Source organism: Scyliorhinus torazame, chromosome 10, assembly GCF_047496885.1.
Source record: "Scyliorhinus torazame isolate Kashiwa2021f chromosome 10, sScyTor2.1, whole genome shotgun sequence".
In the NCBI taxonomy this organism is placed as follows: domain Eukaryota; kingdom Metazoa; phylum Chordata; class Chondrichthyes; order Carcharhiniformes; family Scyliorhinidae; genus Scyliorhinus; species Scyliorhinus torazame.
Window position 1 is genome coordinate 61,895,548 of NC_092716.1, and position 19,635 is coordinate 61,915,182.

Consider the following 19,635-nt stretch of genomic DNA (forward strand, 5'->3'; position numbering starts at 1 on the left):
ATATTCTTCCTGCACTGCTGGTCAGTCCTCTTGCTCATGCTGTTCAAACTAACGGCCAACTCATCGTACGCAGCACTGGCTGCCTTGTGGCTCACCTTCCAGGACCCTCCGGGGAACAGGACATCCCTCCTGGCCTCCACCGCGTCCAGGAGCCTCCCCAGGTCGGCGTCCCCGAATCTTGGGGCTGGTCTCCTCAGAGCCATTGTTGTAAAAGGCTGGTGTTGGCTGAGCAAGTGCAGTTTAAGTGCTGCTTGACCTTGTCAGCGGGTGGCTGGTGAGTGCAGTCCCAGCGAATCAGCTGGCGAGCCGTTATTTGCGGCAGGAAGCCTGTGAGGCCTCGTTAGGTGGACCAATTAACGTTGAATTGCATTTCCGGCCTCGCTGGGCCGAGCGCCAGGAAGCTCGTGGCAATTCCCACTCACTACCACACTTAGATATTTTCCTTGAATCACACCCTCTGAATTTCAATATGTCATCTATAGGCGGAAGTTTAACGGAGGCTATGGTAGAAGATGAGACTTCATAGGTTGAGAGGAACTTTTAGTTCAGAACTTTAGAACTTTAAAGTTTAAAACTTTAGCACCACGGTGGCATAGTGGTTAGCACTGTTGACTCGCAACGCCAATCATTGCCTCATTGGTGAGGCAACATGGCCGTTAAATATTGCGAGAGGGGGAGGGCAGCATGGTGGCTCAGTGGTTAACACTGTAGTCTCATGGCGCCGAGGTCCCAGGTTCGATTCCGATCCTGGGTGGCTGTCTGAGTGGAGTTTGCATGTTCTCGCCGTGTCTGCGTGGCTTTCCTCCAGGCGCTCTGGTTTCCTCGCACAGTCCAAAGATGTGCAAGTTAGGTTGATTGTCCATGCTATAATTGCCCTTATGGTCCAAAGATGTGCAGGTTGGGTTGTGGCGGAGTGGGCCGAGGTAAAGTGTTCTTTTGGAGGGTCGGTGCAGACTTGATGAGCTAAATGGTCCATTTCAGCACTGTAGGCATTTTATGATTCTATGACGGGAATTGCTTTGTGAAAAAAATCATAGATATATTTAAAGATGCATTTCCCATTAATTAATGTTTGATGCAATCCATAATATTCTCCCAAGGAGTAAAAAATAATCCTTTTAATTTAACTGCATCAAAAATACATAATTAAATTAAGTATCTTTTGTAATTAACAGTAAAACTGTTGCATTCGTAATGTATTTGCATTGTCCAATGGCATTTATACTTATGTTAAACGTGGGTAAGTAGTTGGCCAATTGTTGCCTGGCTGATCATGTTCACAGAAATCTTGCCACAGATTTTATCATTTTCCATATTTAATCACCCAAAGAATTTCTGTTATCCTCTTTTTCATAAATTTTGGGTTTCCCTCAGTACAACTGGTTAAACAAAAAATTAAATTAATGAGGAAGGAGAATCTAATGGAAATGTTTAAATATAAGCAGTATTTAGCAGTAATCCTAAATCAAGAATGTTTGGAACTTTTTTAATTTTAGCGACTAATTTCCTATTTCCGCAAGTATAAAACCTGTCCCTCCCTGCTGGTTTATGGAAATTGCTTTCAAAACTCGATTTAGGCAAATTTCACTTGAAAGCCAACAATGTTTTTTGGGATGTGATGTGGCCACCATAGTTGTTTCATTAAGAGCGAATTGTCCAATCTTTCTACTTATTTATGCACTTCTTTATTTTGTTGTATAATATTGCACAAAACAAATCAAATACAACATATTTGCAACTATTTGGTTTGTTTGTTTCTAATTAATATCTTATGCCTGTGTTAAGTTCAAATTGAATATTGCTTTAAGAACATGATGATTCATGTTCAACAATTTGAAATGCATTTTTATTTGCCATATTCGCAGAAACACCTACCATATGCCAGTGTACACAGAAATGTTTGCTTCCAAATGCTTATTTTATTGATTTTTGCATGTACTGAGATTTCAAACATGCCTCTTTCTCTAATAGTTCAGTTGGAATGGCCAAAGCTGCACTGGAAGCAATCAACGGCTTTAATCTCTTTGGCAATCAGGTATTTTGAATTATGTTTATTTATTTTTGTTTCCACATCAGAATTGGTAGCTGTTGGGCAGCACGGTGGCGCAGTGGGTTAGCCCTGCGCCACCATGCTGTCCATAGTATTTCATGGTCTTTAAGGAAGAAAATGAATTCACTTTAAATAACTTGCAAAAAGATACAACTGACTTCCGGGTGCGGCGATGGCCAGCTGAATCGCACGTTTCGGCACCTCCCGTTGGAACGGACCTTTGGGCTCTTATTAGGAGCCCCAACGGCAATTTAAACGGCCAGAATTACTGTGCGGTAAACTAGAAGGGAATCCCCCCAGATACACATGGAAAAAGGAGAGGATAGCGGCCGGATTGCAGAAGATCCTCTGGAGCAGCGGCAAGGAAGGGAAGCTCGAAGCAAGATGGCGTCGGAAGGCGGCCGTTTGTTATGGGGCTCAGAGCAACAAGAGTTCCTGCGGCGCTGTGTGGAAGAGCTGAAGAAGGAGTTGAAGAAGGAGCTGTTGGCCCCGATATTACAGGCGATTGAAGGGCTAAAGGAGGAGCAGAGGACCCAGGAGCTGGAGCTTCGGGTCGTGAAGGCAAAGGCTGCTGAAAACGAAGATGAAATGCAGGGCCTGGTGGTGAAGACAGTGACTCACGAGGCACAGCACAAAAGGTGTGTGGAGAGGTTGGAAGCACTGGAGAATAATTCGAGGAGGAAGAACTCAAGAGTCCTGGGTCTTCCCGAAGGCGCAGAGGGGGCGGACGTCGGGGCATATGTAAGCACGATGCTTCACTCGCTAATGGGATCGGAGGCCCCGACGGGCCCCTTGGAGGTGGAGGGTGCTTATCGAGTTCTGGCGCGAAGACCAAAGGCTGGAGAAATACCTCGAGCTATAGTGGTGAGGTTTCTCCGCTAGAACGACAGAGAGACGGTCCTCAGATGGGCGAAGAAAACTCGGAGCTGTCGGTGGGAGAACGCGGTGATCCGCGTATACCAGGATTGGAGTGCGGAGGTGGCGAGAAGGAGGGCAAGTTTCAATCGGGCTAAGGCGGTGCTTCACAAAAAGAAGGTTCAGTTTGGAATGTTGCAACCGGCGAGACTGTGGGTCACACACCAAGGGAAGCACCACTACTTTGAAACGGCAGAGGAGGCGTGGACATTCATTGTGGACGAGAAGCTTGAATAGTGTGGCGAGAGAAAGAGTTTCTGGGATAAAGTGGTGGGGTGATTATGTGGGACGAGGAAGGGGAAGGGGGGGGGGGGATGATTTTTTTCAATTTGTTAATCCTTCGAACCTGTAACTTTTCTCTCTTCCCCTCGTTGGGGGGAGGGGGGAGCATGAGGAACTGTGGACGGCGGTGGGAAGGAAAGGGGAAGGAGAAGGGAAATGCGCCATTAGGGGCGGGGCCGAGTGGGAAACGCGGGCTTTGCTCCCGCGTTATGATAATTGTGGCAGGAACAGGGACGCAGGAAGGAGGGGGCCTCGCACAGTGAGGGGCCAAGGGCAAAGGGGGAAGCCGAGGTCAGCCAGAGTTCGCTGACTTCTGGGAGCAACATGGGGGGTGCAACTACGCTAGAGGGGGATCTAGCGGAGAGGGGGGGCGAGTTAACTGGGTTGCTGCTGCCAAGGAGAAGGGGGAGCTGTTATGGGACGGGGTGGTCGAGACGGGGGGGGCACCGTCGGTGGGATATACAGGTACGTGGGAACCGGGTGAGGAGCTGGCTAGTTGACAAGGGCGGTGGGGGGGGGGTAAAAGAGCCCCCCAACCCGGCTGATCATGTGGAACGTGAGAGGGCTGAACGGGCTGATTAAAAGGGCACGGGTACTCGCACACCTAAAGAAATTAAAGGCAGATGTGGTTATGTTGCAGGAGACGCACTTGAAACTGATAGACCAGGTCAGACTACATAAAGGATGGGTGGGGTAGGTGTTTCATTCGGGTTTAGATGCGAAGAATAGGGGGGGTGGCTATCCTAGTGGGGAAACGGGTACTGTTTGAGGCAAAGACCATGTTGGGGGATAGTGGGGGTAGATATGTGATAGTGAGTGGCAGATTGCAAGGGGAGGCGGTGGTTCTGGTGAACGTATATGCCCCGAACTGGGATGATGCAAACTTTATGAGGATTATGTTGGGGCGTATCCCGGACCTGGAGGCGGGAAAGTTGGTAATGGGGGGAGACTTCAATACGGTGCTTTATCCAGGGCTGGACCGGTCGAGGTCCAGGATCGGGAGGAGGCCGGCAGCGGCCAGGGTGCTCAAGGACTTCATGGAGCTGATGGGAGGAGTAGACCCCTGGAGATTTATTAGGCCTAGGAGTAAGGAGTTCTCATTTTTCTCCCATGTTCACAAGGTATATTCACGGATAGATTTTTTTGTCTTGGGAAGGGCACTGATTCCGAAGGTGACAGGGACGGAGTATACGGCCATAGCCATTTCGGACCACGCTCCACATTGGGTAGATCTGGAGGTAGGAGAGGAAAAAGAACAGCACCCACTCTGGAGAATGGATATGGGCTTATTGGTGGATGAGGGGGTATGTTTAAGGGTGAGGTGGTGCATCGAAAGGTACTCGGAGCTTCATGACAATGGAGAGGTTCAGGTGGGAATGGTCTGGGAGGCGTTGAAGGCAGTGGTCAGAGGGGAACTGATATCCATAAGGGCACATAAAGGGAAGCAAGAGGGTAAAGAAAGGGAGCGATTGTTGAGAGAACTTCTGAGGGTGGACAGGCAATATGCAGAGGCACCGGAGGAGGGACTGTACAGGGAAAGACAAAGGTTACATGTGGAATTTGACCTGCTGACCACGGGTAAGGCAGAGGCACAGTGGAGGAGGGCACAGGGTGTACAGTATGAGTATGGAGAGAAGGCGAGTCGGCTACTGGCCCACCAATTGAGGAAGAGAGGAGCGGCGAGGGAGATAGGTGGGGTGAGAGACGAGGAGGGAGAGATGGAACGGGGAGCGGAAAGAGTAAACGGGGTGTTCAAGGCATTCTATGAGAGGTTATATAAGGCTCAGCCCCCGGAAGGGAAGGAGGGAATGATGTGTTTCCTGGATCAGCTGGAATTCCCGAAGGTGGAGGAGCAGGAGAGGGCGGGGCTGGGAGAACAGATTGAGATGGAGGAGGTGGTAAAGGGGATTGGGAGCATGCAGGCGGGGAAGGCCCCGGGACCGGATGGGTTCCCGGTGGAATTTTATAGGAAATATATGGACCAACTGGCCCCACTCTTGACGAGAACCTTTAATGAGGCCAGGGAAAGGGGGAAGTTGCCCCCGACTTTGTCGGAGGCGTCGATATCGCTACTTTTGAAGAAGGAAAAAGACCCGCTGCAGTGTGGGTCCTACAGGCCCATTTCCCTTTTGAATATAGATGCTAAGCTCCTGGCCAAGGTGATGGCGACGAGGATTGTGTCCCAGGGGTGGTCCACGAGGATCAATCTGGGTTTGTTAAGGGGAGACAGCTGAACACAAACATACGGAGGCTGCTAGGGGTGATGATGATGCCCCCGCCAGAGGGGGAGGCGGAGATAGTGGTGGCGGCGGACGCCGAGAAAGCATTCGACAGAGTGGAGTGGGATTATCTGTGGGGAGTGTTGAGGAGATTTGGCTTTGGAGAAGGGTTTATTGAATGGGTACAACTGCTGTATAGGGCCCCGGTGGCAAGTGTGGTCACGAACAGGCAGAGGTCTGACTACTTCCGTCTTTATAGAGGGACGAGGCAGGGGTGTCCCCTGTCTCCGTTACTGTTTGCATTAGCAATTGAGCCCCTGGCTATAGCACTGAGGGGCTCCAGGAAGTGGAGAGGAGTACTCAGGGGAGGAGAAGAACACCGGGTATCATTGTATGCAGATGACTTATTGCTGTATGTTGCGGACCCGGTGGAGGGGATGCCAGAGATAATGCGGACACTCAGGGAGTTTGGGGAATTCTCGGGATATAAATTGAATATGGGGAAGAGTGAGTTGTTTGTGGTGCATTTGGGGGAGCAGAGCAGGGGAATAGATGCTCTACCGCTGAAGAATGTAGCAAGAGATTTCCGGTACTTAGGGATTCAGATAGCCAGGAGTTGGGGAACCTTACATAGGCTTAATCTAACACGATTGGTGGAATAGATGGAGGAGGATGTTAAGAGATGGGACATGGTGCCCCTGTCACTGGTAGGTAGGGTGCAGGCAGTCAAAATGGTAGTCCTCCCGAGATTCCTTTTTGTGTTTCAGTGCCTCCCGGTGGTGATCACGAAGGCTTTTTTTAAAAGGATTGAAAAGAGCATCATGGGTTTTGTGTGGGCTGGGAAGACCCCGAGAGTGAGGAGGGGTTTTTTGCAGCGTAGCAGGGATAGGGGGGGACTGGCACTACCGAACTTAAGTGAGTACTATTGGGCCGCCAATATCTCAATGGTGTGTAAGTGGATGGGAGAAGGGGAGGGAGCGGCGTGGAAGAGATTGGAGATGGCGTCCTGCAAAGGAACCAGCCTACAAGCACTGGCGACGGCGCTGTTGCCTTTCTCCCCGAAGAAATACACCACAAGTCCAGTGGTGGAGGCAACACTGAAAATTTGGGGGCAGTGGAGACGGCATAGGGGAATGACGGGAGCCTCTGTGCGGTCCCCGATAAGAAATAATCATGGGTTTGTCCCGGGGAGAATAGATGGGGGATTTAGAGCTTGGCAGAGAGCTGGAATTGTGCAACTGAGGGATCTGTTCTTAGAGGGGACGTTTGCGAGTCTGGGAGCGCTGACAGAAAAATATGGGTTGCCCCAAGGGAATGCATTTCGGTACATGCAACTGAGGGCTTTTGCGAGGCAACAGGTGAGGGAATTCCCGCAGCTCCCGACGCAGGAGATTCAGGATAGAGTGATCTCGGGGACATGGGTGGGGGATGGTAGGGTGTCGGATATATACAGGGAAATGAGAGACGAGGGGGAGATCATGGTGGATGAGCTGAAGGGAAAATGGGAAGAAGAGCTGGGGGAAGAGATTGAAGAGGGGCTGTGGGCAGATGTCCTACGTAGGGTAAACTCTTCGTCCTCGTGCGCCAGGCTTAGCCTGATACAATTCAAGGTTTTGCACAGGGCGCATATGACCGAAGCAAGGATCAGTAAATTTTTCGGGGTAGAGGATAGGTGTGGGAGATGCTCGAGGAGCACAGCAAACCACACCCACATGTTTTGGTCATGCCCGGCACTGCAGGGGTTCTGGGTGGCGGTGGCGAATGTGCTTTCGAAGGTGGTGGGGGTCTGGGTCGAGCCAAGCTGGGGGTTGGCTATATTTGGGGTTGCAGAAGAGCCGGGAGTGCAGGAGGCGAGAGAGGCTGATGTTTTAGCCTTTGCGTCCCTAGTAGCCCGGCGAAGGATATTGCTTATGTGGAAGGAAGCCAAACCCCCGGGCGTGGAGACCTGGATAAACGACATGGCATGGTTTATAAAACTAGAACGGATAAAGTTCGTACTAAGGGGTTCGGCTCAGGGCTTCACCAGGCAGTGGCAACCGTTCATTAACTACCTCGCAGAACGATCAAGGAAATGGGAAGGCAGCAGCAGCAACCCAGGGGGGGGGGGGGGGGGGGCGGGGCGGCGGGGGGGGGGGGGGGGGGGGGCGGGGGGGTGGTGGTGGCGGGGGGGGGGGGGGTTGTGCGGGGGGGGGGGGCTCAGGTGGGTCCTCGGGAGTGTTTTTGTATAGATATTTGTACTTGGTTATGTATACTGGATTGTTTGATTTTATTATTTGGGAGAGTTATTATTTTTGCTATGGCAGTTGCCATTTAGTTTATATACTATTTATCTATTTGTTAAAAAACGGTCACTGTTATTTATATTGTTTTATTGTTGTAAAAAGGAAAACCTTTGTATGATTTTGTTTGGCCGAAAATTTTGAATAAAATATATTTTTAAAAAAAGATATAACTCATTTGTTTGAACACATCAGGGTAGTTTTCATCCTGAATATTTAAAGAATTATATGACAGCATTTATAAACCTTGCAATGGTTAATTTGCAGATTTGTAAATATATATCTTCAAACCAGCAAGAGCATTCATGGTAGAACTGGAGTATTAAATTATATATTTGCCTGGTTTATATGTAATGTAATAGAGTGCGTTAATTCATGTTATTTTTGATGAAGGAATGGAGTCTGTGCCGACTCAATAAAGCAGAAGCCTGGGTATGTTTCATGACCGTTATGTTATTGTGCATTCAAATACAGTTTTGTATGAGGAGAATAACTGCAAATGAACAGATGGCACGAAACAAAAGGAAGAACTCATAATTTGTGTATCTGTGAACTGAATTCATAACTCCTCATCATGTCTTACGTGTTCACATCTAGAGTTACTGCACGGTTCTGTCCTTAACTCTATCCTGTTCCTTATCCACATATTCATGGTTGTGTGAGTAGCCCTCACACACGCTGACAATGAGCCCCACCTCATTGCCTCTACCCATAACTCTGTGACATATTATTACAGCTCTTGCCTGACACCAAATTATGTTGGATTCAAAACATTTTCCGCAACGTAATGGCCCAGATCTTACAATCCCATTAGCAGTGAACGCTGAGATGTTCACCACTAAAGTGAGGGTCGCAGGAGCATGGGAAGTTCTGGGCCTACAGTAAAGGATCAGCTTCAGAGAAAGTAATTGCAAAATGCTGAACATTTGATTCTGATGTAACTCGTGAATCCTCCAGGCTTCGATCAAAGTTAGTTACCTCTTTTAGTGAACTTGCCTAAGAGGTTGGTGGAGATTAAGACACCACCACACACACCTACCTTAATCATAGCAATAATGACCGTGAGGTGTTCTTCTTGGACTGACTTTTAGAGGTTGTAGAAGTGTCATGTGAGTGTCCTTTTAAGAAAGGTTTTTGTCTTATCACATGGCTTCAGTGATGTCATTGTGTGGGTGAAGCGGGGCTGTGGCTGTGTAAGCTGTTTTTGGTTTTGCTTTCACATTTGAATGCTGTGGACTCAGACAGGAGAAAGAAGTGTTTTGGCCTGTTACTCTCTACTTTCATTTTAAATATCTGTTCCAGTAAAAATCACCTTGGTGGTGGCTTTTAAGATTCTGTTTGCTTTCCGCTGGTGAGACGGGTCAGAATCTCAGGAAAAGCCAGTCTTACTTAAGTGAGAATGCAGAGTGTTGGGTCATGCCCTTGAAAAGAGGTTTTTGGTTTATGGGATTTTGTTTTTGAATTGGAACAGTTAAAGGGGAATTAATTAAGTGTTATACATAGATTACTGTAGCTGTGGGATATCTTCATATTTGTAATTGATAAAAATTCTTGCTGTGTGTTTATATAAATGTAACTAAATTCTTAGAATAAAGCTGATTTTGATTAAAGTGTCTAGGAAGACTGTTGAATCACGCCTCAAGTGCAGGCTCTTGTGCTCATCCTCGACAAATTCAACAAAAAGTTATAGGTCAGGTGAACTCCATAATATACTTTGGAGTTTCTAAACCCTGACCCATAACAGAAACACCTGGATGAAGTAAGAATGTTATTACTGTTAATTTACTTTAATGGAGTGAGAAACTGATAGTATTATAATTTCAATGATTTTAAAAGCTTGTTTATTTGTTAGAGCTGCCACCTAAATTTCACTTGTACAAGTCTCATGTTTCAGCTAAATGATATATAAAAGACATGTTATTTTATCAGCATAAAGTCAGACTCATACCACTGAGTATGCAGGCACAAGCACATTAAATGTCATCTTGCGCAATTCCATTCGTGCATGTGCTTATCATTCAGTCCTTAACAGCAAACCCATTTCAAAATTAACTTCAACATCACTTTGACTGAAACCTGATTCAGTGATATGGAGTTGCTAAGCACAAACATTCACTGTAACCAAAATGATTTTGCATGAAAATGTTGATGTAAATAAATTTGGAATATGTGGTTTGATCATCTTTATTATCGAACCTATTTACACAAATAATTTACTTTCATTATTGGATTTCTCAGGCTATGAGAAAAAGATATGAGTGTATTTTAGTTGGACAAACATTTCTTTTCAAATCTGTTGCATATGCAGCCCAAAATCATATGTTCAAAATTCTGTAGCCAAGGCAAAATAAACTAAAATGGATTTCCCAGGCTCCTAATGTTAAAAGCATAAAGGGTGATTTCAAGCTGCGAGATTAGTTATGGCCATGAAATATTCCGCTAACAAATTGATGGGGCAAGGCTTTGGGAATCCAGAACTGAGCTCAAAATCCTTCACCGTACAAGAAGGAATCAATAAATTTGCATGTCAGCAATGGATGGTGCCTACACATCAGATTGTAAATTGGTATTAGAGGTCCTTCATTTTTCAAAGATACACAAATATATGAAATGTGGTCAAGGAGGGATTATGTTGTGAAAAATGCTTTGAATCAGCTATAATTTGGTGCCAGGGTGTTGTGGTAAAAGATTGAAATCACTCAACAGACTTTTATTCACAAGCATACTTGCGAGACATAGCCTGCTTTTGCAGGGTATTTTTCCCATGCAAAGACTGTGTAACTATAAAATACTAATAAGCAAAACTATAACCAGGCTGCAGGTGTTCCCACTAGACTGTGCCTCAGCCATATTAATGACATTTAATCCCTCCAGCATATCTTCTCCCTGATCTTGTGGAGCTAATTCCCTGCGCTGTGAATGACATCCCTCCTGTGCTCTCATTTGCTTCCTAGCAGGCATAAACACTGGAACGTATCTTTTGCCCAATCATCTTTTGCCCAATCAGCCAACAAAGTCAAGATGAAGTTGGTGAAATTGTAGATCGCCTTCAACATAACCATTATAACATCATGTAATATCGCTTTGGGTGTCCCACCTCTAATTATCCCATTGGGGTGATGGCGTGGTGGGTTCTGATACTGCAAGTTGACAAATTAGAACACCGCGTATTGCTCCAGCCAAATTTATTAATAAGATCTATACAGTACTCTTCACAGTATTACCCTTCTACTCCAGGTTCCCAGACAAATGGGGGAAAATTAGTCCATTTGACCATAATGATTGACACAGATAATAGAATTGCTCCTACGCTACCTGGGTGGGAGAGGGGAAGGTATCAGATATTTACCAGGAACCTTTGGAATCGGAGGAAACTCAGGTGGAGGAGCTTAAGGGCAAGTGGGAAGCCGAGCTCGGAGGAGAGATAGAGGCGGGTCTGTGGGCGGATGCCCTAAGCAGGGTTAATACATCCTCATCCATGTGCCAGGCTTAGCCTGATACAATTCAAGGTAGTCCACCAGGCACACATGATGGGGCCCGGATGAGCAAGTTTTTTGGGGTAGAGGACAGGTGTGCGAGGTGTGGGGGAAGCCCAGCAAATCATGTCCACATGTTTTGGGCATGCCTGAAGCTTAGAAGGTTTTGGCAGGGTTTCGCTAAGACAGTGTCCATGGTACTCAAAACACGGGTGGTGCCGAGTCCGGAGGTGGCGATCTTTGGAGTTTCTGAAGAGCCGTGAGTTCAGGGGGCGAAAGAGGCCGACGTCTTGGCCTTGCCGCCCTGGTAGCCCGGAGACGGATCTTATTAATGCGGAGGGACTCGAAGCCCCTGAGTGTAGAGACCTGGGTTAGTGACACGGCTGGGTTTCTCAGTCTAGAGAAAATAAAGTTCGCCTTAAGAGGGTCAATGTTAGGGTTCTCCCGGAGGTGGCAGCCGTTCGTTGACTTTCTCGGGGAAAATTAAAATGTCAGCAGAAGCAGAATTCCAAGGCGGGGTGGGGGGGGGGAGGTTATTGTTTTATGGTTGGGGTGTGTGAAGATTGTGAATGGGGGTGGAAATGTTTAATGTACCACGTTTATGTCGCTGTTATTATTATAAAAACTTGCAAATACCCAAATGAAAATATTTTTAAAAAAAGAATTGCCCCTACGCACAACCTGGTATTGTACACTCCTTTTATGTCCACATTTTTAGCCGTGTCATTAGTGTAAAAGGTCGGGGCAATGTTACCCAAGTCATTCTGTTTTCCCTATTTAATAATATAACCTGAATAACATGACTACTGGCAGTGACTTCTGTTAGAAATCCCATTGCTACATTTCCTTATCCATTCTTTATTCCCTCCTTGAGGTAGCTTCACATGCTGTCATGGATGCAAACAGGTGGCTTTATTGGTGTTCATGGTGGGCACCTCCCATGATGCTCTTATTATTAACAGTGTGATTACTGCTGCTGCTGTCCTCCAATTGCCATTGCTCTGAGGATTTGCCCAAAACTCAGTGGTTGAGCAAGCTGTTGGTTGCTTCTCTGCTGGCAGAAACAGACTGTGAGATATGAATTTTCATCTGAGACCAATGCACATACACATGTCATTAGTCATCATCATCCAGTAAGGTCCTTGCCATTGCCAGGTAGATCCAGATAATTCTGGTGCCCCCTTAACCATTACCTTATCCTCTGCTTTGGCATATCCTGGGGAACCACTCCACCTCACTTGCGTGTCCTGGTCCGCTACCAACTGCTGCTGTCTCACCCCGGCCCTCAATTCCTTAAGCTGTCTACACAACTCTACTTCTTATCCTATCTTCCAGTGGCCCAGGAGCTTCACCTCCAGGCACTTCCCTTTGGAATAGTTACCATCCTATCTTATTCAGTTTGTGTGGAGAGACTTTACAGTCAAATAAAGTATCCTCATAATGTATTTGAAACAGAAATCAAACATTCCTATTTGATTCCAGGCATGAACATGTTTTGCTTCTTTCCCTTAAACATTGTTTTATTTTCTCAAAGGTAACTAACTTATTTGTGCCTGCATTTCCCAGATTCAAACAGCAGTGTTGTTGAGCTACCTTCTTTAACTTTGCCAAACATCTCTGAAGCACAAGTGTCCATTGTGCTCGAGGTGGAATGGATTAATTCATCAGTCTTAACTGTTCAAGCTTCAATCAAAAATAGTTAACTCCCTGGTAGTCTGCTAGAGGATTGCACAAAGACTGGTTTGTTTCAAACCCAGGAAAACAAAAACTGTTTCTTTAAAATACATTTGAATTGTGATTTGCGCTGGAATAGAACATAGAACAGTACAGCACAGGCCCTTCAGCCCACAATGTTGTGGAATCTAACTCATAATCTTCATTGTGGGATATTTAACGCCACACACATGGCAATTTAAGGAAGAAAACACATTAAAGCTCACAGAAAGAGGACCCTACTTAAGCCCACACCTTATTCCTGTAACCTAGTAAGCCCACTTAATCTTTTTGGACACTAAGGGCAATTTAGCATGGCCAATCCACCTAACCTGCATATCTTTGGATTGTGGGAGGAAACCGGAGCATCCGGAGGAAACCCATGCAAACATGGGGAGAACGTGCAGACTCCGCACAGACAGTGCCCCAGCAGGTAATCGGACCTGGGACCCTGAAGCTGTGAAGCAACAGTGCTAACCACTGTGCTACCATGCCGCCCTAACGATGTACAATATGCAACACATGAAATCTCCCAGACCTGTTCAACCCACTGTTAAAAGTGAATAATAAGATAATACATGAAAAAGATAAATCTTTGTGAAATTACCCTTTGCTCCAATACATTGAAAGTTTAACAAAATAATCCTTTCATTCATATCTGCATTAATCAACCCTGGCCTGTAATTATATTTCTGAGTTCCCAAAGACACTGAACCCACAAACTTCATCAAATGTTGTATCCATCAATTTCTCAATCTTCATAATCTTCAGTTATGTTTCTGACCAGGTAAAGTGCTGAAAGGTGCAGCTGACAGTTCTGTCAAGCGGCACTTATTCAGCAATAATCTGCTCACTGAGGCTCAGTTGGGCTCTACAAGGGCCACTCAAGAGGTGAGGTGAGAATGGCTGCCCTTGATATCGAGGCCACATTTGACTTAGTGTGGCATCATGAAGCCCAAGAAAAACTGGTGCAAATGGGAATCATGTGGAGAAAGCTCCACTGGTTGGAGTCATACGTAGCAGAAAGGAGGATTGTTTTGGTTGTTGGCGGGCAATCAGCTCAGTCCCAGGACATCACTGCATGAGTTTCTCAGGGTACTGTCCTAGGCCCAACTTCTTCATCTGCTTCATCAATGACCTTCCTTCAATCTTAAGGGCAGAGTGGGGATGTTCACAAATTAACCATGTTCAGTACTATTCATAACTTTCAGATACTAACGGATATGTGCCCAAATGCAACAAGACCCGGACAATATTCAGGCTTGGACTGATAAATGGCAATAAGAGAGACTGTGGCCTGGTGGTAGTGTCACTGCACTAGTAATCCAGAGAGCCAGGGTAATACTCTGGTTCGATCGACCCTGGTTCGAATCCCAACACAGTAGATGGTGAAATTTGATTTCAATAAAAATCTGGAATAAAAAATGTCTCATGATGACCATGAAGCCAGTGTTGATTGTCATAAAAACCTATCTGGCTCACCACATGTGACTCCAGACCCACAGCAATGTGGTTGACTCTAAACTCCCTCTGAAATGGCTTAGTACTCAGTTCAAGGACAATTAGGGATGGGCAATAAATGTTGGCCTAGCCAGCGATGCCTACATCCCCTGACCGAGTGAAAAAATAACAGCATTCATGGCACACAAGTGTCTGGTAGTGACCGTCGCCAACACGAGAGATTCTAACCATCTCCCCTTGACATTCAATAGGGTATTATTAGTGCTGAATGTCCCACTATCAACACCCTGGGGGCTCCATTGACCAGAAAATAAACTGGAAAAGCCATATGAATAATGTGGCTACAAGAGCATCTACAAGAGACAAGTCAGGACTTCCCTGAATGAGTGCAGCTCCAACAATGCTGAAGAAGCTTGACACCAAATCGAACAAAGCAGCCTTCTTTATTAACACCCCATCCACCACCTTTAACAGTCACTCTTTCTACCACCATGCATACTGGCAGCAGTATGCCATATACAAGATGCACGGGAGTCACTCACCAAGTCTCCTTTGACAGCACCTTTCAAACCCACGACCTCTATCACCTAGAAGGATAAGGACAGCAGGTGCATGGGAACACCACCTTCCTCTGTGCCATGCACCTTCCTGACTTGGAAATACATCAGCTTCTCTTGACTGTCGCCGGATCAAAATCTTGGAACTCCCTCCCTAACAGCACTGTGAGTGTAACTACACCACCTGGTCTGTAGTGGTTCAAGAGGCAGATCACCACAACCTTCTCAGGGCAATTAGGGATAGACAATTAATGATGGCCTAGTCAGCAACGGTCACATTCCTTGAATGTGATAAATTTGCTTTTCTTAAATGAGGCCAATATCTTGACTTCAAATATTCTTGCAACAAATACCAGCAGTTGCCCTTTTTCTGTTTATAGAAAAGTGACAGTCTTACATTTAACCTTTTACAATTTTAAACCTCTGCTTCTGCTTGTATAAACCTGTAAGTATTGGGTTTATTTCTTGTGTCCTGCTACATACCATGTACCTCTGTAAGATTTCTGTTGAGATGTATTTTTTCAATGCTAAGATCCCCAGCTTATCAATCATTTTTCATATCTCTTCCCTATGATAGTAGGGATCAGAATTGCTCCTCTCCCTTTTTCACTCTCCATTCACATGGTGTATAGATTTTAGGATTGATCTAGATCAGACATCACAATTTCAAAGCCCTTATTGTAAAGAACAACTGAGCGTTGTCAACTGTAAAATTGTTAATGTCACTGTTTCTCCTGATTGCTTCTGGGAAATGCCTTGGGATGTTTTAACTCTGCTAAAGGTTCTGTGTAAATGCTGGTTGTTGTCTGAGCATTTTGAATATAATACCAAAAATTACTTCCCGTATGTGTGTACATGTTTATAGGTATGTATAAAATCCGATGTAAATCTGTTAACCCTTATTTACAGGGATGTTCCTGGTCAGTCATTTTTGTTGATTTTGATGCCCACAATCGGAACAGACAAACACTGTGTTCACTGCTTCCACGAGAATCAAGGTCGCATGTAAGTAGACAATTGGAATATCCTTACAAAAAAATAGGTACATGCTTGTACACAGCTATCGATTTTTTCTAAATTTGGAAAGCTCTATTGGTTTGGAAAAAGTACTGATTTATGTATCCACTGTTAGAACGTTTTGATCATTAAGTATTGGCTATTGCTGGTTCCTGTCAATGAGCAATTAGAATTTCAGCAAAGTAATGGATGTACTAAAAGTTGATTGATTAACCTTGAGCTGCATAAGAAAACTCTGCATTCTCACTGCTGCAAGATGTTTCTTTGATGTTGTGCATTCATGCTTATTCTCAGTGTTAAATTTTCAACGGTTTTCTGCTCTCAAAATGCAAACCTCAGCAGGCTTTTTATTTCTAATGAGCTTGCTTATTTTAACAGCAACATTATTATTTCTATGTAAGTTCCTTCAAAATCTCTGGGAACATTCATCTTAGTGATTAAGAATGGGTTTGAATAACTTAACAGTGTTATAAAAGATGGTGTAGTGCTCTGAACATTTGGATTGGAGAGGTTTAACAAATGAAAGCGCCTGATTTAGATGATTTCAAGTGTGACAACGATAAAATGATCTCAATTAATGAAGCTATCAGTTTGGGTATATTTTTCTGTTTTTGGGAAGTTTTCTTTTACGATTGTTGCACTGTTTTCTCTGAACAGTACAAGTTACATACAGAGGTTGGAACCTCAGAAATAAAAGACGTGTTTAAAAAATGTAATTGTTTGAATATTTTTAATAGTACAGCGGGTAGGTCTGGGAAGAAGATGGGAAGACTCCGATTCCTGATTCTTTATTTTTAACATGGCAGGAGGTTCTTCATCTGTATTCTTTTGGCAGTTTTGGCTTTTATCCCCAGAGAGACTGTTAACTGTTAAAAAGAAATTCGAACAACCAGTGATCATCCAAAAGAACTACGCCACAAGATTTCATGTTTTTAAACAAAAGTGAACATTACTGTGTATAAAGAAACAACAAAGCTAGCACTACAGAGTTAACCTTGCAGCTTGTCAAGACTTAAGAGGATAAATCCAGTTCCCCTTTAACTTCCTAATTTCTCCCAGTAGTTCTTTTATACATTACAAGATCTTGACGATTCGTTCACTTCTCCTTCGGGGACCGCAGAAACAGTGGATCTGCTCACGAGCTCCCTCATCTCCGATACTGCGCCCCACATCAGGCTTGCTCCCTGGGTTTCAGACCACACATCTTTATAGTTGTAAAAGTGAACAGGACACATTTGCAGTCATCCTGGGCCAGGAAGCAAAATGAGAGAGCCTTCATTGAGTCTTCTGTCATTGGGGAATATGAAGATCTTGCCTGAAAGTAACATAAGTACATTTCTACTAATGTTAAAAACAGATTTTCATATGTATATGATGGTACTATATGCTGATTTATAATACACAAAATGTAAAAATTATATAATGTTACTATGTTGCTTTATTGCTGTTTTGTATTTCTTTACGGCTGGAGTAGCGTTAATGTCCTGAAATTAAAATGCAGCCACACTGGAAAATAGTTTGCGAAGCATAGAGAGCACTTTCTTACAGAAGTAAATGTTGATTATAGTGATTGGACCTTTCAGTTAGATGTTAGTTAGTGTTTCCATACAAGGTAATGAACAATGACTGAACTCACAGTGTGGTATGGCCAATAAAAACAGAAAATGCTGGATAAACCTCGTAGGTCTGGCGGCATCTGTATACGGACTCAAAACGCTAACTGCGTTTCTCTCGCCATATATGATGCCAGACCTGCTAGGTTTTTGCAGCAATTTCTGTTTTCATTTTAGATTTCCAACATCTGCAGTATTTTGCTTTCACATTATGGCCATATTATGTGAAATTGGTGAGAGGCTATGAAGCTGATGTTATAAATCCACAGAGCTTTGAAACTTTGAAGTGAAATTTCACTAGTGGTTGAAAAGAGTATAGGTATCACAGAATAACTGATAGAGATTAAACTGGCATTTAGATCACATCAGAAGTAGTAGCACCATTATTAGATATGGAGGATATCAGAAAATAATAGAATGGTTGCAGTACATGGAAGCCATTCATTCCAACGTGTATAAGCTGATTCTCTGCAGGAGCAATCAAGCTTGTCCCACTTTCCTGCCCTTTTCCTGTGGGCCTGCAATTTTTTTCTCTTCAGATCCAGCTCTCTTTTGAAATCCACAGTCAACTTTGCCACCACCACACTCACAAACAGTGCATATTCATTGTATATCAATTGTGTTTAATTAAATACAGGTGGAGGTCAGTGTGTCATTAAATATAGATGGAGGTCAGTAATAGGTGTTTCAATTGAGAACTTTTAAAAAGATACAGAAACTGGGGTGTGGTTATGATAGAAGGCCTCTGCTTCTTTCATGATCATGAGTGATGATTGTTGGCAGCATTAAACTTCATCAACGGACATTTTGGAGTATAACAGTGAATTCTAGATCTTATCCACTCACTGCAGAAAAAATATTTTCCTCAGATTGCCGTGGTTCTTTTGCCAATCGCCCTAAATCAGTGTCCTCTGCTTCTTCACTCTTCTGCTTATGAAACAGTTTATTACAATCTACACTATCAAGACTGCTCGCGATTTTGAACACCTCTATCAAATCTCCTCTCAATACATGAAAATAAGATGAAATGAAAATCGTTTATTCTCACAAGTAGGCTTCAAATGAAGTTACTGTGAAAAGCCCATAGTCGCCACATTCCGGCGCCTGTGAGATTGAATCTGGGACCTTTAGGTTTCTGTAGCTGTCTTCTCTGGTATCCTGCCCAAACATCAATATGGCTGGAGTATATAAAACCATTCAACTATAGGCCCTTTATTGCCTTTGTTACATACTGTTGATAACCCTGTCATTTGTGTCATTCCACTTTTATAATGCAGAGCACAATTTTCCTTCATACGTATGAAACAATATTTTGCCAAGTCCTTTAACGACCAGGGATGGAATTTTACGGCATGGTCATGGCAGCAACTCAGGACATGCAAATGGGCCGGCACACTGTCGGCGTGAATTCTGAGCAATTCCCGGCCCAGCAGGTGTCCTAACCACTAGGGCCGGAGTTAGCGCCAAAGAGCCTGGCAGCTGGATCTGTTTTTAAGCGTTCCACTTACCATGTACTCAGTGTTGCCACAAAGGTGGCTCAGAGAATACCTGCCGAGGTGGACCCACAGCTCCATCCCCAGCGTTGGCTGCTCTCCAGAACACTGCTTGGGAGGTGGTGGCAGAGGCAGTCAGCGCTGCCAGTCTCACCAGGAGGAGACCCCAGCTGATGATCCAGAGGGGTGGGGGGGGGGTCACTTTGAGTCATCTGCCCTGAGAGGAGCAGAGAACCAGGGAGTGTCCCAAAGGCCGCGGTGCAGGTGTCCCCTGGTTAGGGTGAGCTCTACTGACACCCTCCTTCCTCTGCAATGGGGCAGCGCTTCTGAGGAGTGTCAAAACCTCGTGGGCCCCTGACTGAGCTTGGCCCATGATGATGCTGCTGGGATATGAGGGTGTCCAGCGGGATGGCCTGGGTGAGCTCTCAGATAACCAGAGGCCTTCTGAGCATTTAAAGGACACAGGCAGCCCTCAGCAGTGTCAGGGACCAGGAGCCTTTAAGTAGCACCAAAGGGGTGCATTTAAAAGACAGATTACAGCAACGGTGGACTGTGCCAGG

The 19,635-nt window shown here is 44.9% G+C and overlaps 1 protein-coding gene across 3 annotated transcripts in view; it reads left to right on the forward strand.

Annotated features, from left to right (window-relative positions):
• The window catches only part of phkb (phosphorylase kinase, beta), a 447,849-nt gene that overhangs the window by 186,439 nt on the left and 241,775 nt on the right, over positions 1-19,635 (forward strand). For all 3 annotated transcript variants that reach the window (XM_072518193.1, XM_072518192.1, XM_072518194.1), the window contains 2 exons: positions 1,972-2,035; positions 15,862-15,957. In XM_072518193.1, the coding sequence (XP_072374294.1) occupies positions 1,972-2,035; positions 15,862-15,957 (160 nt within the window). The remainder of the gene's footprint in view (positions 1-1,971; positions 2,036-15,861; positions 15,958-19,635) is intronic.